The sequence below is a fragment of the Colossoma macropomum genome, unplaced genomic scaffold (genome assembly GCF_904425465.1).
Source record: "Colossoma macropomum unplaced genomic scaffold, Colossoma_macropomum, whole genome shotgun sequence".
Lineage (NCBI taxonomy): Eukaryota > Metazoa > Chordata > Actinopteri > Characiformes > Serrasalmidae > Colossoma > Colossoma macropomum.
The window spans coordinates 12,988,657-13,013,362 of NW_023494804.1; the positions used below are offsets into that span (position 1 = coordinate 12,988,657).

The 24,706-nt window shown below is 39.2% G+C and overlaps 1 protein-coding gene across 2 annotated transcripts in view; it reads right to left on the minus strand.

Moving 5' to 3' along the window:
* Window positions 1–9,694: 9,694 nt before the first annotated feature.
* The window catches only part of pi4kaa (phosphatidylinositol 4-kinase, catalytic, alpha a), a 45,631-nt gene continuing 30,619 nt past the window's right edge, over window positions 9,695–24,706 (minus strand). For both annotated transcript variants that reach the window (XM_036594614.1, XM_036594613.1), the window contains exons 39-55: window positions 24,399–24,598; window positions 24,189–24,279; window positions 22,812–22,979; window positions 21,105–21,158; window positions 20,895–21,015; window positions 19,885–20,014; window positions 19,673–19,743; window positions 19,493–19,565; window positions 19,283–19,353; window positions 18,403–18,512; window positions 18,209–18,313; window positions 16,763–16,888; window positions 14,830–14,950; window positions 13,573–13,732; window positions 13,172–13,261; window positions 12,975–13,058; window positions 9,695–10,939 (exon numbers count right to left, since the gene is read on the minus strand). In XM_036594614.1, coding sequence (XP_036450507.1) covers window positions 10,888–10,939; window positions 12,975–13,058; window positions 13,172–13,261; window positions 13,573–13,732; window positions 14,830–14,950; window positions 16,763–16,888; window positions 18,209–18,313; window positions 18,403–18,512; window positions 19,283–19,353; window positions 19,493–19,565; window positions 19,673–19,743; window positions 19,885–20,014; window positions 20,895–21,015; window positions 21,105–21,158; window positions 22,812–22,979; window positions 24,189–24,279; window positions 24,399–24,598 — 1,827 coding nt within the window. In that variant the 3' untranslated portion in view covers window positions 9,695–10,887. The remainder of the gene's footprint in view (window positions 10,940–12,974; window positions 13,059–13,171; window positions 13,262–13,572; window positions 13,733–14,829; window positions 14,951–16,762; window positions 16,889–18,208; window positions 18,314–18,402; window positions 18,513–19,282; window positions 19,354–19,492; window positions 19,566–19,672; window positions 19,744–19,884; window positions 20,015–20,894; window positions 21,016–21,104; window positions 21,159–22,811; window positions 22,980–24,188; window positions 24,280–24,398; window positions 24,599–24,706) is intronic.

Below are 24,706 nucleotides of genomic sequence, written 5' to 3' on the forward strand. Positions count from 1 at the left end.
CATTTTTGAATGATTGACAGCTTGTCTGACATAACGATACTTGTGTATATCTCATTGTTTACATATACTCTTACAGTCTCAGACCTCAGGAGAGGAGAGGCCAGTTTGAATGCACTTCTTTTCAAGTGCACTTCTTTTAGAGAAAAAAAAAAAACCTTCAAGTCTTATTTACGTGGCTTACCTTATAGAAGAAGCTGCATGTTTCAGAATGGCTTTAGAGATTTTTGTTAAAACTGTCTTAGCTGCTAGATCTTTGATTTCATGTCCAACCACTCTCTGCATAATGTGCCGTGGGAGTGATGGGGAGATTAGGGTTAACGCATTACATTTACAAATCATATCTTTGGATGTACTGGATGTATTTGTTAGTCTGCTGCTTTTAAAGGTGTAAATAATTGTATACAAACTACACAAACATCATTTACCTCAGAGTGAGCCATTTAGGATTGTACATGTTGTTTAGTTGTGTCTTGTTTAGTCACATGTTTGGTTTGTTTTTGTTTTGTTTTTCTGACCTGCCTGCTGTCTGTGAAAAGAAGAAACTTAAGTCTAACTGGCCTCTCCTCCAGCCACATTGGTGCAAACACTTATTGACAGTGTTCACTTTTTTTTATCAAATGTCTTTTGTCAGTGATGAATGTATTTATTTTTGATCCTGTTTTCACTTTTGCTAAAGGGTTCACTTTGGGTGAGACGAGGTGTTTTCAGGGTCTTCTAATTTTATTGTTTTTGAATACGCTGAGAATAAAATGACACAAAGCGAACCATTGTTTTTGAAACCTGTGAAGATGTAGGCGTGAGGAATGTAGTGGTCCCATGAAGTGTTCATATTAAAGGGTGGATAGGATAGGTGGTGGTAATTATTATTTTTTTTTCTTTTCCTCCTATTCCTTCTCTCACTCAAAGCATGCATGTACTCTGGATCATATTTTTATGTTTGTGTTTTCCTTCCTGTACTGAACACTTGAAGGCTGTTTTCTTCAATTTGAATTTTTTTTTCAAGTCTGTATGCTTCTGTCTGTCAGTACAGTGCGGGACCTTTTTTTAGAATTGTGTAACCGGCAAACGTGTTCGTGTTTTTACTGAAAGCAGAGGTGTTGTCATGCTATCATGGTTCAAGGCTCCTAATTAATTCCTCCCCCCCTCCTTTCTTTGGGGGTTGGTGTTTTATTTATTTTTGTTTTTTTACAAATGACCAACAAAACCAAAGCTTTTGTAAGAATGAACACTTCTATGCTTACCTTCTACACCTCCACAGGCAGTAAAAGTGGCATGCAGACATGTCGCGTCATTACAGATGGAATAATTTTAAGCTTTACGATATGCACTTTTCATGTTGTCAGTGAGGTCCCTTTTAAAGATCTGCAAGAATTTAGTTACCCTAACTGTTTCATAAACTAAGCTTATCGGTGAAGCTTTAAGTGAACTCAAAGATTAGGGACTGAAGAAGAATGACCTTTCATTTGCTGCTATAACACGTAGTCTGTCAACAGGACTGCGTTCATTTCCTGTGTAGTACTCATTGTGAAAATAGTCTTATGTTACTGATTGTTAGCCCACCACTTGGACCTTGAGTTACCAAACCAACCCCTAACTAAACCAAAGCCAGCTTTGCAAGTATCTGCATAGCAGGTGGGCCTTTTCCATGTGTTTCTGCTCAAGGCCATATTGCACCTAATGCTGTATTCCTGCTGCCTTTTGCCTGTTCGTACAGCCAATATGCCCACCTCCTTTCAGTGTCTTCTAGCCACGTCCTGCCCATTCCAGTGTCTTCATATGCCTCTAATATTTCTGCTCATGGCTTTATGGACCTGAAGGAATGTATCCATCCATCTTAACAGAGGAGACGTCAATATTGTCCAGCTACATTGATGGAACAACCCAAAGAACAGTCTGACCTAACCTCTCCCTTTTAAGGGTTTGCGTACCTCAGAATGGCCGAACGCAAGTTATCTTGGTAATTTAAAATTTACATTAATGTCTTTTTGGTTTTTTAGCCTTGAACATGGCTTGCTGACAACACCTTGGTTTCACGTTTCAGTTCCTCAGAGAGCTTGTATTCAGGGCAGAGCTACATGAAGCTTGCAGCTCGAATTCTGTCGTGTATAGAAAAATGTTGTACAGAGGTGATCTCATCTCAGCATTCATGGTCTTTACAGTCTTAATGTACAGCTACAAGAATTCCATTTTAGAATCTTTTCATTAAAATCTTGATTAAAATGCTCATGTATCTCATTGTCTTTTATGCCTTGGTTGACTTTTCTTTTTTGTGGGTGGATGTACCAATTTGAACTGAGAAATAGTATGAGAGCCAATTAAAGATTAAATAAATTTAAATATATTTAAGAATGGTTCTGTATCTGCTATTTAAATCTAATTTCATTTAAGCACTTTTTAAGCTACTACTGTAGAGGGGACACATGGGCATTATCCACAACTTACGTCAGCGGGTTTGAGATCTTAACAAATGGTTTAAATGTCTGCAGTGAAACTACTTTGAAGTGGGGAAAATTACAACGGTCCAAAAGTCATTTGAAATATCTGCAAAGACATTATTTTTACTGTCATTAACGGCCTTTTGTCAAAAAGGTTAAACTAGCTGTCTGTAGAATTACCCACTTTTACATGCTCAAAGCTGAGAGAGTACTTGTTAGAGTAACTTGAAATACAGAAATGGTAATTTTTTTATTGTAGAACTTACAAGTAATTGGCAGTTTAGCATATCATATAATCAAGGTATTTTATGGTACTTTTAAGATTCTTTTGCCCAAACATATAAGGCCCTAATGTATTTTAAAGGTCAACCTGAATTCAAAATACATTCTTTTTGCCTGCTTAGTTCATGTCCCTGGTCTTACGATATGATGAATCATGCTTTATATCATACAATACTTTATATCTTACAATACAAACCTTACATTAAAATATTGTGACAAATATCTGCCTCTAAAATGTATTCTGATTTTTGGTCACTGTGTCAGTGGGTGGATAAAAATAATATTAACCAATAATATAATTTTTCACCTCCCTGTTCCACCACCCCTACTTATCATCAAGCCAAATTGCTCAGAGACCCTCCTTAATACCTTGTTTCACTTAGAAGTACACAGTACAGAAGTATGCATTGATTTATGTTCACATCAACTTTTAAGTTTGCCATGTGTAGCTATATTCTCTAAAATACAAATATCAAATAGGGCTCTGCCATTGGCTTATGGGAACCACTAAAACAATTAGGATTAGAAACAAATAAAAACATTGGGGAATCCCTGGCAAATGTGATTTCCAGTACTTTTGTTTCTCTTAATCACATCTGAAACGGCCATTTCAGTTCAGGCCATACTGAAGTGAGTAAGTGGAATCGGTTGGAGTTTGGGGGGTCAGTGGTGATTGATGACCAACGGGTGTGAGGGAAACCGCCCCAATGCGGGCCCCAACCAGCCGTGGCACACACACTCGCCTCCGTCTGCCATCTGGGAGCCCTTCTCCCAGCTTCACCAATGAGGGGGCCACCTTAGCTCCCTTCATTTTCGGCCACTAACATTCTCTCTCCTCCAGCCTCGGCAGCCCATATAGAACGGCCCTCCCTTTGTCTCCTCCTGCCCTGGGCTTGCCAGTGTGTGTCAAGAGGCCAGCAAGCACCTCCCTACCCCAGGGGAATAGAGGGTTGGCATTTTTATGGCCCTTGTGTGCCTGATTCCACGGGGCCATTTAGCCCCGCCTCAAGTGGTGTCACATGCCAAATGACCCTGAATGGGGTCAGTTTCAGGCACAATGAGTTGTATGTTGATGCCGCCTCCCCCCACTCTCCTCCCGTCTGCTAAGTATAGATTAACTATAGTCACATCTGCGAGGGGGCCAAATCACATGCAGATCTCGGAGGAAGGCTGTGAATGCATGAAAAGGCGATTCAATTGTCAGATGCCCATGATGTTGTAGCCCTTTCTTTCTTTCTTTTCAAATTTGGCATCTGCTGCGTCATGCAAATTTCCACTTGAAATTTTAAAATGGGCAAGGCCTGCCAGGTGGTGCCACAGCTGATCACTTGACACATTTAGAAAGTACTCTCTGTCTCTCCTTCTCTCTCACTTTCTTTATCTCTCTTTTTTCCCTCTCCCTCTCTGTCCCTCTCTCTCAAGTTGGATCTTACATCCACACTGTCAAACAGTTCTTTTCAGGCTAACCTGGCTTGCATGAAAATGTGATTTCTTTCTCTCTTCTTTAAACCAACAGTGTTGCACCAGGTGTCTGCTACATCAGTACAGCAGCTGCCTCTGAAACACTGGATTAATTCAAAAGAAGGGGGGCGGATAACACGCGAGCCCGTCCAGCGACATTGAATTCATTCTTCTCTTTTCTTTCTTTCCTTCTGCACCGGGCTGAATGTAACGGCCTGGTCTGCCCATGCTGACGGCAAGAGGCCCAAAAAGAAATGGCACTACAGGTGGCTGGCACAAGGAGGGTGAGCCTTTAGCATATTGATCCTTTCACATAAAACAGTACAGCAAAAGCTCTCTCTCTCTCTCTCAGAGCAAGAGGGGCCTGCAGTCCTCCCTCCTGCGTTTGCCCTGTGCCATGGCACTATACAAAAACAGGCTTTGGAGCTAGGCATAATGGCTCCTTTTCTCAGGCTGAAGGGACCAGGCCACAAAAGACTGGACTAAAAAAAAGATTCAAAGTGAAATCTGACATCTGTTTTGTTCCCCTTTCTCTCTTTGCCAAACATGGTGCTGCGATATGAGGCAATGCAAAGATGTTTTAGGGTGGCTGGAGGACACCAGTATTAGCATTAGTTTTTAACTAAATGTTTTATAGAACATTTTAGTTGGAGTTTCTGTATCTCCCCAGATTAACAAAGACTGTTACACTGAAACCTCTTCATCCATTAATTTATTGTTACTTGGCACAAATACTAGAGGAACTACAAAATAAGTGTCTCTCCATTATCTGTTAGAGCTATAAAGCTCAGCATAAATCAAAGTGCTTGCAAGGTGTTGCTGTATGATGTTTACACAGCCTCGCAGGCTTTTAACATGCTGCGGGTGTATGCGGTTTAGTGGTTATAAGTGTACTTTCCTGGTACAAAATTTTTTTATCAAAGCCTGTCAACTGCATTTGATTAACATTAATGGGTCATGGAGACCAAGTCTGTCCTCCCCTCTGCTGAGAGTATGCAGATTTAGAGTGGGTTCAACAGCAAAACGACCCTAACGTACACACATGCACACACTCTCTGCTGCATCCAAATTCAGTAGCAGCTTTAGGCCCATTCATCACTGTCAGCTTGTATTAGCTGTGTGTGTGTAAGCGAGAGAGAGGGAGAGCGAGAGAGAACGCAGGGTATGCAATAAAACTAGAGCCACCTCACGGCTGCTGTTTTCCTGCACTTGAGGCAATTAAAAGAAGAGCAGCCAGTAGAGATCCATATAAGCTTCCTTCAGTAATGCTCCAGTAATACTGACTCGCTTTTGGTCCGGCTCCTTTACAGAGTTTTTCTGACCGCTCTCACCTCTTAATCAAACATCATTCTCATCTGCCCTGAAAAAGAGGGACAGGCATTACATTTGTTTAAAAATGTCATCTCGGCCCGCCCATCCCTCTTCGGAGTAACTTCTAGCTTTTCCAAAAGATTTGCATCCAAACCATAGAGAGCTTTCCATCCCTCGACAAGTCGCCCTAAGGGCTTCTTTTATCATTAACTGATCCTGTCTTTAATAACCTGCAATCTAATTTTGCAATTTAAATGTTTGTAGTAGTCCACCACTTTTTCCCGGCCTTCACTGTTTTGTTTGAGGTGGGAGAGGAATTTCTGAAACCTCGGAGAATGTCTGGTGAGCTAACGTTAATTTACCACTAGTCAATGCTTTCTGTGATAAACTGACCGAGACTATTAATTACTGACATTAGCTGTTCTACTCATGACTTGAACTTATAAATACTCCTAAACGTCTGTTAAAGCTAGCTCGCCAACCACCATTATCTAAATCTACACTGTATTAACTAGCTAGCTACGTTAGTTAACCTAGCTAACCTACCTATCGTATTTAGTTAGCTAACGTAGCTAACCCGCCAGACTTCGCTTCCGACTGCAAGGTACTGAAATCGTTTACGACCAAAACAGTCCGGTTTTAACTGTAACGGTAGTTGTAAGATGAAGAATGTATGCTAAATTCAACCCACCTTTACATCTTTGGCTGTATTTTGGCCGTGCGGTGTCTCTGCCAAATCTACGTCACTCGTCTGCGTTGTGACCGTTATGCGATCCTCTTCACTGCTCTCGTTATCAAGTCAGTTTTGGATGTTGATAATATTACACATGAAAATATAACGTTCATTTTTCTAATCTCGTCCTCGCGTAGTTACATACACTGACAGTTAGCTTTTTGTTTGAATTCAAAGTTAAGCAAAAACGTGTATATTACCCCTAATACGAATAGGGGTGCAGAAACTCAGCTTCCTCCACTATTCAGGCGCCGATGCATTACATAACGTACAGTTAAAGGGGAATTCCACCCATTTTTCAAATTTCTGTATAATGCAATTGTTAAGATGTAAACAAAATCATTCAGACTGGTTTAATGTGATTTGTTTGAACAGGTATTGCGGAGGGGTACATGCAGACCGTTATAAGGCAAAATACTACCCAAAGAAAAGTTTTTTCCCTATTTTACCACTATATTACCATTAGCAACATTACATATAAAACTCAAAACACATTTGTAGGTTTACTGGTTGTTTTGGATACTAAATAAATAATAGCTTTAGTTTTGTTGTAGACATCACAACCTGGTTCATATAATAGAAATTTGAACATGCTAAAGTCAACTTTTGTTAATTTACAAAAGCAAATCCCAATTAATGTGTTGGGTTCCTTAATTTGTTTCATATTCAAGTACTGAATATTTCTAAATTTCAGTTCAAATGTAATAAATTAATATTTGAGAAAGGGGCGACATGCATGACGAACAGATGTCACAAGCACCATAGTGCTCGCTTGCTTTTGGACCACCGCTCTGGAGATGGAAGCAACACTTTAGTGTTAGGGGCTGAAGTAATGTGTCAGGTTAAGAGACTGATGGCCCAGCTTTCCCCATTAAGGTGCTTGTCCATCTAATCTGGGTTGACAGGGCTCACTGTACACCAGTTTGCAAACTTGGGTCTGGTGTAATCTGCTCTGAATTCTACCCACATTGACATGGTGCAGAAAGCAGCCATAGCCACTGGGTTGAAAAGTAGATCCCCCACCATCCGTTTGTATGCCCAGCCTGTGCTGCAAGGCTAATAAAACTTCCAAGAGCAATGTGTGGCCCAGCATCCTCTCATTGTGAAACCCACCTTAAAGCTTATAATCTGTAAGCTCATTAAAAATAGGGTGAACATGACTAGACCGAGCAGTCTCCTGCTTGAAATCCCCAGCAGATGCACTGTGCTGCTTTCTGTAATCGTCAAAGGATATTATTACCAAGGTTAAAGTGAACTCATGCTGTTCACTGTAAGTGAGTTCAGAATGCTTTAGTGCATTTGAATGTATTTATGGCAAACTGATACAAGTAGTACTTAAGGTAGACGCATTGGGGGGGGGGTTGCATTGGCTGTGAGGTGATCATACTGTCTACTCTGCCTAGCTGCATAAGCAGTCCTGGGCCTAACTGTGATGAACTGAAATATCTCTGGGAGGACTGTCAGGGGTAGGTGTGTGGGTGGGTGCTGGGGTGCTTTTTGAAAATTGCCCTGTCGTGAGTGAATGGGCACATTTCAGAAGAGGGGAGAAATCAGTTGCAACACCTTTTACAGCCACACACACACCCCCACCCCCTTGCTGGCTGTGCTAAGGGAACCGGTTGCCATGGCGATCCAGTATTTGGCCTAATGTATGGATAGAAGTGGAATTCCAGTAGACAGTGCAGGCTCAGAGAGAATAGCTTCTGAAGAAGGGGGTATACACACACGCACACACACTCTCACTCTATCCTGGATTGGAACACCCCAAGAGCTGGTAGCTCTCCAGCACTCAAAGGCTCCCCTCTGACCACAGTACGTGTGCTGGTTCAAGGATGAAGGGGAACAGGGAACGACAGACGAAGAGAGTGAGTGGTAGCTGGAGATTCGAAGAGGTGTGCGAGTGGGGGATGGCTGCTGGAGGTGCATTAATGAGTTCTCTGGTGTTTAACATGGTAGCTTTGTGGAGGAGGTTACTCTCCCTCTTAGAGATTAGCTCAGCGTTTCTGTGCCACGCTACATCCCCCAATTAAATATTAATGCAGGACAGACTCAGTGTCCAAATAGTCTTCCCTAGCTATGGCCCATACAGAGCTACATCAGCTTTTCACAACAGCCATAAGCTTGATTTCAGGGGCTAATAGTTACATGGTCATGAATAAAGTATAATAAAAAAAGTAAAATATAAACCATAAGTTTTTGAATATTAAATTTAGTATATAACACAATATTATACAAAATGAAAGCTAACTATAATAGCGGAAATTAGATATTAGATAAAGAGTACAAAAAAAATACAGTAAAGATGTGGAGGATATTAGCAAAAAAATATCTAAAATCTAAGATACTGGATATTGTACATAGATAAAAAAGCAAAATTAAAAAGAAGTTTTTGAATATTAGATATAGTCAATATATAGTGTGGGATATTATGCAGTCTACAAAAGATCAAAATATCCACATTAGGGGCATGTTATTTTTGTATTTGTAGTATGCGTATAAGGCTATTTAATCCATATACATTGCTGTAATTTATACATAAAGGTTAAGAAATAATGCCACACACTTTTTTTTTTTTGTTCAGTTTGTATTTAGATGGATGTACATGAGCACATTCATTGCACTCTGACTGGGACTGGTATGATTTCTACAATACGAGCACTGCACACACTGAGTGGTCAGCAAATCCCTGCGTAACGCTAGTGAGGATTTTGGTCAGCACCAGCTAGTGAACTCACAGACAAGAGCCACCATCTCAATGACCAGCATATAAATAATACTCCAGAAACAAAAAGCAAGTTATTGCACAGTTGAGTAAACACAACACAATTGAAACCTGGACTGGACAGATGCGTAAGGTATCAGTAAACTATTTATGTGCCAATCAAAACATTTCAGACTTTAAAATTCCACAACAATAAGGTCCTAGATCATCCTTCAGTCACTGATCATTTTCTCACACATAAGACATTACAGTATATACACAAGTAAAATAATGTTCACTTCTAGATTCTATGGTACATATACTAAAATAGTTTCTTCTGATGGTCTCTGAATAATACTTTTAAAAGAAAGTGATCTGATACACTAATGAATTGATTAAATTCCAATAGATAGACATGTGAATAAATTCTTTGAAATAGCCTTTACAGGGGAATTTGTGTGTGCATGTTATATATATATATATATATATATATATATATATATATATATATACACACACACGCACACACACACACACACACACACATACATTGGAATAAACAAAATCATTCAAAGTGTTTTAATGTAAAAGGGTTCACTGTAGGGAAATTTACTGACTTAGATTTCTTTACAGTGGTGGTGATAGAAACCAGGGGTTGCAATGACTCCAATGCAAACACAGCCATTTTATTTACATACACAACCTTCATGTACCTTTTGAGTTTTTATATGTAATGTTGATAATGCTACAATATTGGTAAATCTGAAATTGGTACTATTTTAACATCCTGCATGCATCTTTCCATACCTCTGGATTTTAAAAAATATGTTTCTTATTAATTTTGTCAATTATGTTTATGTCAGAACTATCACAATATAATTTCTCAAGTAACAGGCAGCGTTTTCATAACCATTTTGTTCAAAAGCTTTCTATGAGGTAGCTTTGAGAAGCATTAAAAGCTGAATGTCTGGTTCCTTTCACCACTGCTGTGAACAATTCTGATTCAGTAACCTTCTTTAGGAACGTTGCACATTAAACCACTCTGAGTGACTCTGTTTACATCTTAATCATTTCAGAAATTTTTAAAAGAAAAAAAAAAAACCCAGCAAAACAAAATCCCCCCTATTAAATAAAGTGACGCTGCTTCTCTTCTTCAAGCATTTCAATGGAATTTAAATGTAAATTGGCGTTGTTATGAGTTTAATGCTTCAGATCCGTCACATCCTTAGCCAGCTAAAGTTCTTGTTTAAAGGGAAAAGAGCTACGGATCTGTCAATATCTCTTTGATGGCATCACCAACAAGATGACACATATACATGCAAAAGTACTCCTAATTATATGCCCGTCACTCAGGCAGCAGTTCACAAACATCAAGTTTCTCTTTTTTGGTTGAAGTTTCCCTTTAGGGTTCCATGTACGGTGCAGTGTTCTATTACAAACGTGACACACGCACAAGCAGACATATTGCATAACATCTGATTGTTGCAAGGACACACCAATAAATACAGTACTATTTGTGCCATGGTCATATAAATGGCTTCTTGAGTAAGAAGACAAGCTAAACTAAACAGCCCCTGAATTTCCAAGTATAGTTTAGAACGCACTGGTATATATTCAAAGTGGAATGTTATCAAAAAGAAGAAGAAAAAAAACAAACATGTATGCTCGCACAACACCATTATGGTGTGCACTTTAAAGGGAGATAAAACACTCATTGCACATGTAGCACTTTCTACAGCAGATGACTACGGAGGCCCCCGACAGCACTGGAGGACACGGCTTATCTGGACTCTTGCAATTACCTCCGCTGTGACGAGGCCCGTTACATCAATTATTAAAATCTATAAAGTGCTTGTCTTCATGGATGCTCGTCGACTGATATGGCCATTGATCTCTGAGGGAGGACTACAACTAATAGGTACAGACAATTGGGGAGATGTGAAAGGGGATGAGACGGTGCTTCATCAGTATGGGATTTGGTTTTGGTAATACTGCAGCATGTCATAGGTCTTGCTCCTGGAACACAGCAACAGAAGAAATGGTAATTTTACAGGAGAAGGCAAAAGCGTTAACATTTAATGGAAGTTAATTTAACAAGATGTTTTTTTAAGTAAATTGAAACTATTTATGTTGGTCCGTTTATCATCACAATTTAACACAAAAGTGGAGATTTTTGCTCATCGGTGACCGCCTCACAGCAATTGAATTCTGTATTCATGTGCCATTTGGTTGTGCCATTTGGTTGTTGAGCACTGAGCATGATGATCCATATGGCCAGAAATCAAGCATGTATGTGAAGTAAATGGCTTGAAACAGAACAAAACATTCTCTACAAAAGAGACCGGTTTTGTTTTAACTTTTGCACTTTTGTAAGATGTTTTTGTTCAAACTAAAAGAAGTAGCACTGCTGAGTCAGGAAAAAACAAAATCCTAAACACTAAAATATGGTGTGCATGCGCTGCCGCGGGTCACCTGGTAAGGCCTGAAATAGTAATTTGAAGGTCAGAGGCGTTGGGTCGGATTTCGTGGGACTTTTTTGGACCACGTCATGCATCTTTACTTATTAACGTTACACACACAGAGTCAAAAAGATGGTCTGGCTTGATGCTTAGGTCTCAAATGCAAAATCAATGTTATGATGATGAAGATACGATGGCTTGAAGATACGATGGCAATAGTAAATAATTCGTTAACATGCTCGGAAAACTTGTCCTATTTGAATTCTCCTTTTACACACTCACAATCATCAGATTGATTGGCTCCTGGAGGCCTGAAGCACAACCAACGTTACAAAATGCTTTTCTGCACTTTAAGTGTAATTACGCAATTCCACCAGAAAGGTCTCCAAATCCCAGTCTTACATCCAAGTCTTACATAGTGTAGCTTCAATCTGACAGACTGCTCAACTCATCAGATAGCTAGCCATGTTTCTCTCTTGTGAATATTTAGTGTTAGGCTTCGTATTGAAGTATTTACTGTAAAACATATAGTTTAAAGAATATATTACTTCAACGGCCTACAAGGTTCAAATGTCTGCATGTTTTGTTAGATATGCATTAAACAGAACTAAACTGAATGTGGGAAAATAAGCAAAACCATTATCTTGATGGTAATACAACAAGAAATTACATAGAGTTAGTTGTATGCAAAAGTTAGAACGTCCATAGTCAAATTACGTGTTGATTTTCTACATAAAAATAAGTTATCTTCTACAGAGAACAAACTTAAATGTGGCATTTTGTCTGCAAATCTTAGTGCACAATATTTATTTGACCAGCTTAACATTACACTGAAAAAATAAAGACTATAAAAATTAAAAATTATATATATATATATATATATATATATATATATATATATTTGCGTCACAACATTTGCACAGGCCACATTTTATGGCTTACTTTTTCCAAGTTTAATTTTGCAAATAAACAGTAATTGTACATTAAAATTTGGTTCTCTGTAGAGCATGTGTACTTAATTTTAATTTAAAAAAATCAACAAAAATGTAATTTGACCAGAGGCCTAAAAGTTTTGCATACTACTGCAGAAAGGTAGTAAAAACTTTCAGTGTATTGGTAACTTAAATAGGTGAAGGTTCCAGCCTTAAATTCTGCTCTATGTTCATGATTACATGAGAACAATTTTAAAAGAAATAAAATGCTGCCATAGACAATGATGGCTGACTGAAAGTCCTTGTCCTTGCTTGCTTAATGTCTAACACAACCACGTACCCTCTTAAAATCACTAAAGCATGGCCTCAAGTGGTGTATTGCTTTGTTTTACGTTACCTTTATACTTCCAGTGCAAAACTAAAGAACCAAACTTTGGACACTGATCGACTACATATGGGGAAAGGGGAAAACTGTAAATTACATTTTTTTTTTGCCAAACAATTGCTCTACAGGATGCTTGTGTGTGCTTAGATATTGATCAACACAATCACTATCCAAAAAGGCCCATAGGCTGACACAGTGGTTTAATATAACTGTATGATTCATGCAGACTATATTCAACCCTTAAAATGGAAAAAGCTAAAGTAGCAGGGTTGTACCTGCTGCTGAGGAAGCAACGCTCGATGACTTTGATCATAAAGGCCGCGGCCTCTTTTTCACTCATGTTGGGGTTGAACCTTTGCCTGGAACACACAAATGGTGGAAAAAAAATCATTTAAAACCTAAAAGAGGATTAAGAGCACTAGGCTTATCATCATCTGCCCCAGTAAGGTGCATTTTGGAAGTGGACACATACTTGAGCAGTTTTATTGTCTGTCCTCTAAAGCATGGAAGACCAGTGTCCAGCATCAAGGTCACCAATGACACCACAGCATCCATATATGGCCTGAGATTAAGAGGAGAGAGAGAAGGAGAGAGAGAGAGAGAAGGAGAGAGAGAGAGAGAGAGAGAGAGAGAGAGAGAGAGAGAGAGAGAGAGAGAGAGAGAGAAGGAGAGAGAGAGAGAACCAGAAACCATAAGAATAAGCAGACTTCAGACTAAAAAAAGCTTTGCGCTGTACAGATTACTCTCTCTCACTCTCTGACATGATACGCACACATAGAAACATCACCCTGGACTCCAACCTTCCCTCCTGCACTTACACGTTATCCTGTATCCCAGAAAGCTGCTAAAATATTTATGAGCAGCGCATCTCACCTTACTGCGAGGTATCCGCGAACACACATCTCCATGAACCACTTAAAGGGAGTGGCCTCCATTTTGCCCCCCATGATCATCACCATCTCGTCGGTCAGCTTGATGTCCGGCTCCCAGCCCAGGTTACCACCCGGAGAGCTCTCGAACATGAAGCCAAAATCTACAGCCAACCAAGAAAGATATATGTACACCCTCTTACATAAATAATATATATGCATATTTTTGTTTGTTAAAAAAAATAATAATAATGTTATTGCACACATATCAGATAATCACTTGCATATACAGTACTGTGCAAAAGTCAGAGAACACCCTTTCGCTTCTTTCTTTGAAAACAGCCATTGAGTTTAATTTTTCAGAGTCAGGGTAGAACAGCACAAGGCATATATTTACAAATACAAACAAATTTCACAGAAAATTACAGGGCCTCCAACGCTATGCATGTCAAATTTAACTTTTTCCACTCTTTACTTTTGTGCACCAGTTGTTCCCATCAGATAAAAATCACAAAGCTTTCATCTTTCAGAGACAGGAGAAAATCAAGCTCCACTTTTGCTTCAGAGCGGAAAAAATAAATTTGTCTGTATATCCTTCCACTGTGAGAACGCTATGCATGGTCTAAAAGGATGTGTAGAAGCTGTGTGTATGTCGCTAAAGCAATGAAAGACTCTTCAAACAATGTCTATAACCATGTTGCAGGATCAGTGCAAGTGTTCAGATACATAACATCTGGAGTTAGTGATTAGTCTTCGACTAAAAGCTGACAAGGACAAATTAATTTGAATATATCATGCAGTACTCTCTGAAAAATATTTGATTGTAAAGACACACTGCTGAAAAGATCAAGATGTACTTAACAAACAAAGAAGCTGCTGGTCCAGACCTCAACATTACTGAATGTGCTTAAGATTACTTGGATTGTGAGAAGCAGAAAAAGCAACCGAATTTTAATTCTGAACTTTAGAGGTGTGGAAAAATATCCTTGCAGATTTCTTTCAAAAACTGAAAGCAAGTCCATCTGAAAAGAATGAAAGCTGTAATGAAGGCAAAGAGTGGACACAATAAATACTGAACAATGTTGATGTTATATTAGGCATTGAAGCTTCTGTTAAATGTATGTAAATGTATATACATGAAATAAACGAAAGTGTGGTCTCTGACTTTTGTACAAAACTATGTAAGTTCAGCTAAAGTAGGTTTTCTTTATAGCTTCTTGTGATCTCCTTAATATATTAATGGGCAGTGACTCAGACAAACCAATGTGAATGAGGTGGCCTTTGCTGTCCAGCATGATGTTGCCGTTGTGGCGGTCTTTGATCTGCAGCAGGAAGAGGAGCAGACTGTAGGCGGCCATGCTGCGGATGAAATTATACCGTGCCTGTTGGACACAGGAGCACAGACAAGCAATTTAATTAACTGGACAACTCACAGAACTGGACACAGCTTTTAAAAACATTTAACTGAAAAAAGATAAATAGACTGACTACGGAAATCTATATCAGCGAAGAATTACAATGGTAATTTAAAGATTTATATTTCATGTAATACATAACAATTTTGTTGTAAACTATTCACAAAGTTCAATTAATGAACAGTCAATCAGCCATTTCCCTATGAACTCCTCTCACACTATATAGACAAAGGTATGGGGACATCCCTCCTACATACTGAGTGACTAACAGGTGTATTAAAACAAGCATACAGCCATGCAATCTCTGTAGACAAACACTGGCAGTAGAATGGGTCATACTTAAGAGTGACATAAAATGTGGCAGTGTCACAGAATGCGATCTTCGCCACAAGTCAGTTCGTGAAATTTCTGCCCTGCTGGATCTGCCCGGTTAACTGTAAGTGCTGTTATTGTAAAATGGAGCATCTTGGAGCAGCAACAGCTCAGCCAAAAAGCAGCAGACCACACAAACTCACAGAGTGGGGCCACTGAGTACTGAAGCAAATAGCATTACTCACTTTCAAACTGCCTTTTTAAAAGCAACATCAGCACAAAAACTGTATGTTGAGAGCTTCATGAAATGGGTTTCCATGGCCAAGCAGCCGCACACCAGCCTAGTATACGCAATGCCGAGCATCTGAAGTGCGTGGAGTAAGGTTTGTGTCCCCTGGACTGCAGTGAAAATGTGTTCTCTGGAGTGATGAAACATGCATCACTAACTAGTGCTCTAATGAACAAATCTGGATTTGTCAGGTCTGGAACTGGAATGTCAATTACAAGCCAGGCCTTCTCATCCAATATCAGTGTCTGACATCACAAATGCTCTTTTGACTGAATGGGCAACAATTCCCAGACACACAAGAAAATTTTCTGGAAAGCGTTCCCAGATGAGTGGAGCCGCAAAGGAGGGCCAACTGCACATTAAAGCCCAGGGTTTTGGAACGGGATGTGCAACAAGCTCATACAGGTGTGACTGCCAGATGTCCACATACTCTTGACCATACAGTGTATAATTTGTATTTAGCTTTATGGCTGCCAGTCTCTGCATGAAGTCACAAATATAACAAATGTTAGAAGCGGACCTCAAGAGGAAAAATAAAATCCAAGAAAAATGGACCCTATAAGCTGTGTGAACATTTTAAGATTAATGGACCAATAGAAATGGTACAAAACTACTCAGAATAAAATCTTGTGACTTTTACTTAAAAAGAAGCTACAGAGGATGTGTTCATATATTTTCACTTAGAAAATCAATCAAATGTGTAATTTGATCAGGGGTGTTCAAACTTTTGCATATGACTCAATTAACATATTTAGAATTAAACAACACAGTAAAAAACAGCCTGTTTAATTCTAAGGGATAAAGAGAGGTTGGAAAATTATTATGTTAAAATGAATGATTGTTTTCGGTATGTAAAACCACACAAATGTCATGAGAGGACCTCAGGGGAAAAAATTAAACTGAGAAAAATGAGCCCTTTAAAGGACTTCTCATTTGTTTATTGTAACTCCACTATCCGGTGCACCTCCAAGAAATCTGAGTTTTGGGCCCTTTTGAGTCTTGATACCTTTCAACATCTCTTCCACATAAGGAGCTGTTTTCAGTCTGGACCCACATTTCTCTTAAGCTGCTTTGAGACAAGGTGCACTATATGGATAAATATAACTGAACTGAACTGGACTGAATTATACTGAGGGTTTTTATACCTCAAGCCAATCGAATTTTGAAATTGCCTTTACCTTCTGGAAAGCCAGAGTGGACTCGTCCCCGTACTGGTTCCTGAAGTAGTCATACATGCCAAAGTCAGTCTGTCTGCCCAGTTGATCACGAGACTTACAATCTGGGATACACTCAATTACACCACACTGGAAGAAGGAAATGATACAAGTAATTAATAATTCACACCCCTACACCCCTGCCTATGCCTGCTTTATTTATACTTAAATACTTTCAAAAGTTTTTCATTCCATTACTTACAATGATAATCTAAGGAAAAAGAAATAACAAGCATCAAAGCATCAACTTTTTTTTGTTTAGAAGTCCTTGGGAATACATTTTTTCAAAGCAGGCAAGAAACATCAACTAAAAATGGTTCTTCTGCTGTTACAGGCTTGACATCGTAACAATAGAAGAACACAAATTGGTGCTATAGAACCACATAAAAAACATTCTCCATCAATCTGAAGAACTCTCTAGTGATGCAGAGAACCCTTTAATCATGTAAAGGGTTCTTTGAGTGTTTTCAAAAAGGTTCTATATAGAACCATCTACAGCACATTCTCCATCAATCTGAAGAACACTTTCACAATGCAAAGGACCCCTTAATCACACAAATGGTTCTTTGTGTGTTCATTTTCTTTACTAAAGAACCTTTGAAGAACCATCATTTTTAAGTGTGTAGTAGTAATTATAGCAGCTGACTGCAATTATTCTCCAAAGTTGTTAGCTTTCATAATGCTATGTTTACATTGCAACAAATGGTGAGATTGGGTGCGTTTTCATCAATTAGGAGGTAAAAGCAAGCAGAAATCATTTATTAGGGCATGTCATAGGTCTTGCGAAACAACACGGTTCTAGCATCTGACCAATGGTATAACACCTTTAGAGGGCAGCGGTGAGTAACATTTGTTTATTTAAGCTCCAGCCGTGTCTGTCATCCGTTGGGAGCTATTAAGCAGCAACAGCTATGAAACATTATCAGCCATTTTGGACACTTCAGGCTTATACTTTAATAGTTGCATACAGTAAACAAAAAGACAAATTAATTGTTAATTGCAATTATTATTATTTATATGACAATTAATTTTCAGTTCAACCTTAATGATCGTGACAGGCCCACCAAGTGACCAAGTATTTATTTTAAACAGACCTTTTGAAAGTCTACTTTGCCAAAAGGAACATATTTTGACCAAATCTATTTACATTTCATGGAGTATATAAATGCCTAGAGTTATCAAAACACCCAACAAATCTCATGTGGATATGGATGAGGTTTGATGAGGAAGCTCTCAGCAATGAACAGCAAAGAACAGCAACAATGAAACATTTTTGATATTTTTAACCCTGTTTTTAACCCTAATTCATTCATGTTCAAATTCCACCCACTATCCAGCTCTCCTTGTGCAGCCTTAGTACATTTAATGTGCTAGTAGTGGACAGTATGAGGGACAAAGAGTAGAACTTACGCCAGGGGCCGTGGCTACAACTCTGTAGGGGAACACAAACAGATCCAACCCCACCAGCTGGAAAATGTTCTTAAAGAGTCCAATGATCTGCAGTGCCAGCATGTCCTATCGCAAGAAACCAAACAGTCAGCTGTTACCAGAAATTAGCTCCTTTTAAATGGACTTCAGAAACCTTTTTTTTGAGGTTAACTAACCTGTCTGCAGTCATCTCCCACTTTAAAGATGGCCGCCTGCCAGCAGACCTTCTGTGCGACTTCTGAGTTTTCATCTTCGTCATCTACAGAGTCAGTGGGGCAGCGCAAACCTAGATAGAACAGTGAAATATAGACCACTGAATTATAGGTCATGTACCTACACGCAGGTGGGCAATCTGTCATATAATCACAGTTAGAACACAAAGATTATTATCAGCAATTATGAATCATCATGAACACTAATGAACTCACAAACACATGAACATACCATTCTATAAGTTTATTTTTTAAAAAGTGAGAGTCCCTCGCCACATTTCACATTTTGGCCAAGCATCCCACTGGGTGACTGGGGGAGAGGGAGAGCTATTCTACCCATGCAAAGAGGTTAATTATGTTCTCTTGCAGTCTCAGCCGTAGATGGCTGTGGCATCATTGGGGACTGAATTTGTGAGCTCCCAATGATAGAACCAACACTTAGATGGTTGCGCTCCCCTTGGGGGGGAAGCATGTTTGTCAATCGTACATACAATGTATACATGACAAACATGTATCTATAAATGGAACCACTTATTGACCAATTGTTAAATCTGGCCATAAGATTCACTGGCTTGGTGGCCTAAGTGTCCAGTGCAATTCTACTGCATCTGTCTACCTATGCTTATGAGGACACATCTTGAAGTATCTGAGAAAGGTTTCTTGTATTTGCTCTGCAATTATTAACAGGCTACTGTGCTAATGGTACATTACATAGGCCATGAATATCCTTTTTTTTTTTAAATGTACCTTATAATCATTAGTTTGATCATTTGAGAGAGAGAGAGAGAGAGAGAGAGAGAGAGAGAGAGAGAGAAAGATAGAGAAAGAAGAATACACTCCACACCTTCTTTCTCAAGTTCACTCACTCCACAGCGCTTGACTTTGAACTTTGCCAGATAAGGAGCTTTGGCAGCACTGCAAAACGTAAACAAATTAATAACACAGGAAAATATCATCGCACCATGTAAATATTGGCACAGTAATTAGTGGTGGTGTTACAAACATGATGTATAACCACATTTGCTTTGGTCATCTATTTTTTTAAATAGTTCACCTCTGCATAGGAGTTCCTGACTTGTAGTCGATATCTAGAACAATGGCTTCAGGATTGCTTGGCAAGTAGCAGCCTGGGAAAATAAATCAACAAAATAAAAGTCACAAACTAAAAACGAGCTTTGTTTAGATAACACAACACTACAACAAAATAAAAATGACAAAGTAACTGTGTCCCAACCTGGCTGAACTTTGATATCAGATAAGGCTTTTAGGCAAGCCCTTTTTCTCTCGTCTCCTTTCGGGACGGGCCTAATAAGAAAAAAAAACATATCAACATAAGAATTAGCATACATGAAGAAAAACACTACACAATATAGTTTGAATGGCAGAGCAATAGAGCGGTTGAGTTCTCTGATCATTGATTGGCTTTCACAGTGTGAGAGAACGTACTTAATGATGGCGGAGACATTGGTGATCTTGTTGAAGAAATCAAACTCTCGCTGGTAAAAGTCTTTAGCTGGGCCTGACAGAGAGCTCATGATCTCCTCCATCATCTGCTCCAGCAGCTCTCCAATGTCCGCTGTGTACCAGGAAAATAAGAAAAAACTCAACAAAAACTATTCTATTCTATATATGTTCTACACTACTGATATGAAGTATACATTTTTCTGTCTCACAAAGCAGGATTTCATGCTTAGCCAGCTAACTTTAAACGTTTGCTCTAACCCTGGATTTTCTGTCTCACAACGGTGTATCACTATTTAAAGAGATACATCATGGCAACTATGGCAACGTATTCTGCACACCTAAACCGGGGTTTATGGATTGCAATCCCCACAGCTCCATGACCAATTGGGACTGAGCTACTGACCAATCAAGGCCTACCTTCTGGTGAAGTTCTTTTCAGATCTCAAGCTAGAATGCTCACAGTGCCACCTTGTGAGGAATCTTCAGCCTGCTAAACATGAGTGCATACTAGCTCAATGAGATGCTTCTTCGCTAATCACTGATCTTCGCTCAAGTGTCTAAACCCAGACCTGCCGTCATAAAACAAGTTAACCCTGGCTGCATTTGTTAGATTTAGCGCAGCTGAAACGTGATTTGTGAGACAGGTCCCAGGAATTAGTTACCATGTGTAGATGACGTGCTTAAGTAGGTAAATTATTACACTGTGCTGGACTCCGGTCCACTAAAACTGGAGTAGCCCTAAATTGAGGTGTTGGGTTCTATCCATTTTTTATTTGAATTATTAATAGGATATTTAAAAATTTAACAACATTGTAAAAAGCATTTTTGAAATCAGATTTTGCAGGCAGATGAAGTTGAAAATCAAATGTCGAAAAATTTGGCTGAACATTGACAAAGATGACTGAACACCAGCAGTGGGCAGTTCTTATTGTGCCGATGTGGTCTTGCCAACAATTCCCCCAAAGCCTTTCCTCTGATTTGGATGCACTCACGGTCTTTCTGGTGCCCTTCCTCATCCAGGTAGATGTTGGTCTTCATGTTCCAGATGAACTGGTGGGCGAGGAGCTGGGACTTCTGTGCAGCCCACAGTATGTACTCGCGCACATAGCCCATCTGTTACAGAGGAGCAAGGACTGTGAGTCACTGGAAAACCCTGTGCTGTGTTTTGTTAGGAAACGGGTGGGGTGGCTGAAAGCTCTTACCTTGTCATACCGGAGAGCTTGCACAATTTGTGGAATGTAGAACAGAATTGCATCCTGTCAGAAGCAACAAAGCAAAGTTACCCTCCCATTAGACTTTTACTCACTATCACTTTTCCCTGGGCAACGGGTACAGAATAGATGTGGTTTTTCGAGATAACTAACCAATAATGCACTCTTTCACCTATGCATTTGACCTCACACAAAATATTTGTACCTGAAATAGCCAATGAATGTCTCAGAGAAGCTAATAAGACTGCATTCACTTACAGGTTTGAAGTGGTGCAATTTTTTTTTGCCTAAATGTGACAAAGATCTGATTCATTCCGGTCTATGTGAACATGAAAAGTAGATCTTTTCAAATCTATCTTAAACTACTTTTATATGTGATTTTAAATCAGATATATATTCTACGCATGTTCATGTGTCCGTAAAAAAAAGTCAGATGAAAATTTATTTTACACTTCACTGTATGTGTATATCGCTGTCATCATCGAATGTTGGCAGCATTCCTGCAGTGTCTAAACTTGATTAAATGTTTTTTCCTCATCCTCACTAGTGATATGGTTACATATAGTTGTTTGCAAACTTTGGACAGTGCTTGTTATATTACATGATTTTCTAAGTGAAAACAAGTTTCCTCTACAGAGAATAACTCTGCACATTTTAATGCATACTTACTGTTTATGTGCTAGATTTAACATATTGAATGGAAAAAATATTTTTATATTGCATTTTATATTTTATGTATTTTTCCAACGTTAAATTCAGTAAAAAGGTGCTCTAACATTTCCAAAAAATGCCATATTTAAGTTTGTTACCTGTAGAGGATTAAAGGATGTGTTCATTTATTTTCACTAAGAAAATGAACAATATTCAGGTCTAGATTTATTTAATTAGCGCTTTGTACAACAAGGGTTGTCACAAAGCTGCACTACACGAAATCTGGGTCCAAGCCCCAAATTAGCATACCAAGGGCGACAGTGGCAAGGGAAAACTCCCTAAGAGCAAGAGGAGAAAACCTCAAGAGGAACCAAGACGCAAAAGGGGAACTCCTCTAGTAGACCGGAGGTCTGCTACCAGATAGCAGAACAATAATCCAACAAAAGCAATATACACAGAAGATATGATTTTACAATGAATATACAATATTGAACATAGAAAAAAGAAAATAAATCCGACTGTCACTGGACAGAAGTACTTAGATTAACCAATGACAGACGACCGGCCTATCAGAATAACAAATAACTACTGTTAGAAGTATATCACAGAAAATAAGAGTAAATCCATGACTATCATCAGAAACTCGTCATGATAATATGTTACTATGAATATGTAATTTGACTTCTGCATATAACTGCACATTAAAATTAACTGACAAAGTAAAAAAACTGGATCGATGAGGCATATTATCAATTTAGCCTAAATGACTCAATAATGTTAATTTGGTAACTAATTCTGTGACAATTCATTGTGGCAACTAGTTTTCTGTCATATTGTGACAGAAGCATTTAAAATGCTGCCAACAGAAGCACAATATGTAGGTTACTGAGTGTGGAAACCCTTGACACCTCAAGTGGCTAGCATCCACATCAGATAAAGACAAATGCATTAAAAGTGCTACAGTGTGCCATTACAGCATATTGTGTCACAGCCTGAGCTCCCTAGCAGCAGAGGCAGAGCTGTGAGGCAGAAGCAACCGGTACATACGGGTGGGAAGGAGCGCAGCACTTTGACGCCATACTGCGCTGTGAGTGGGTGAGGAGGGTACATGCTGGAGAAATAAGACAGGCCGGTGGGGGGGTCAGCAGGGGCCCAGCACAGGATGTGGCTCAGTTCAGGTGAGTCAGCATCAATGGTGTGCCATGTCACCAGAAACTGTAGTTAGAAAAAGATATAATAGAAAAAGTGAAGAAACAGGTGAAATATGTTGGTCAGCACCTCCAGTTCAAGCCTTTTCATGTTGTTAATAAACATTTCACAGAGCACATTTTATTTTAGCTAGGTTATCTGCATACAATGTAACATTAAAGGAACAGCTTAGTTAAAAATAACAATTTCATAAATTCCCCCTTAGCCCAAACTTAGTTGATCAGTCAAAAATGTTTTTAGGTCAGAAGTTTGTTTTGTTAGTTTTGCACTGGGGCTACGAGCCTAACATAGCCAACAATAAAGGAAGTTTATACCATCAACTGGTATCATACACTTCTGCTGTATGGCTGTCTTCCTTTTTTTAATCTATGCCTGTTCACAGTATTTTAATACTTTTTCTTAAGTTTCTCTCCAGTACTTGTTGCTGCCATTTACCACCCGTTACCTCCACCACAGCTCAATAGCTACTAAGCTGGATAAGGCTGAGGGCAAACTCCATTGTGTAGCCAATCAGTGCACTTGTTTTTGTAAATTCTGCTTATGCAATATCAATAATTAGCCTGGAATAGACTTCTGAAGACATTCTGAAGTCAGCATCTTGCCCATATTGGAACTCCAGGTCTAAGCAGGTTTTCTCTATGGGAAAAGTCCATTTCAAAACCGCTGCTATAGCAAACAAAAACGTATCAAAGTCGATACTTTTTTTCTGTACACATATTTTTCCCGAATGTCACTGGATCACCTGAATAACAAGAACATTAAGAGCTCAAATACGAGTCATAAGAGGAGCAACAAGACCGGCACATCATAAGATAAGCAATGCAGCCTCACTGAACTACTTCACACAAATCAGCAAGCTTTGCCAAATGTGGTAGTTAAAAGGCTGTGGCAGTGACAGGCTACACTTTCAATAGCTGGTGTTGGTATATAATAGCGTTGTACAAAGGATAAAATGTATCCAGTTTGGAACACTATTGTTCACCATATGGCGCGACACCAGCAATTTTCAAAAAAGCTGTTTATGTTTCTCAAAGCGAAAATGTGCTAAGACCCAGAGTACCTAACATGGGCTAGACGCCGACTACTGAAACTAGGCTGGAGTGAGAGATGGCTGTGGCATCACTGGGAATCAAACTTTAGCTGACTGCGCCATTCAAGGACCTTTTTTCACAGTAGCCTGAGAGTAAAAGGAAATATTATTGACTCTTGTCTCACCTTTACTGCCTCTGGGACATCGCTAACAGCGCCAGGGTCCAGTCGGACCAGCCGGGTCACTTCAGCCACAATGGCTTCAGAGTTTTTAAACCTGCGAAACAGGCCCAAAAAGGTCAATAGGTATTTCAACGCTTAGAGAACTGAAAAAATGAATGGAAAATCAAGTAATAGCCATATTATATCAACACATTTGCCTGTATTTAAATATACCTGGCTGGCAACTGCAAAGCAAGGTAGGGAGAGATGCTCCAGGAAAGGTTGACATGGTCCTTCCACTGCTTTTCACTGAGACTGATGTATTTGGACCTCCAGTTGGCAATGCTGGTCTCCACCGACTGCTCAGTGAAAATGGTCAACTCCTGGGCAGACAGTGGGTTGTACCAGGTAGTCAGCCGCTCAATCTCACTGGCCTGTATAGGGAAAGAGACGGAAAGAATCAGTGGTCAAAAGCTCTATGAGCTTAAAGGGTTTAAAAGTTTTATCAATAATGCTAACTGGCCTAACCAGCATTTTTTGTT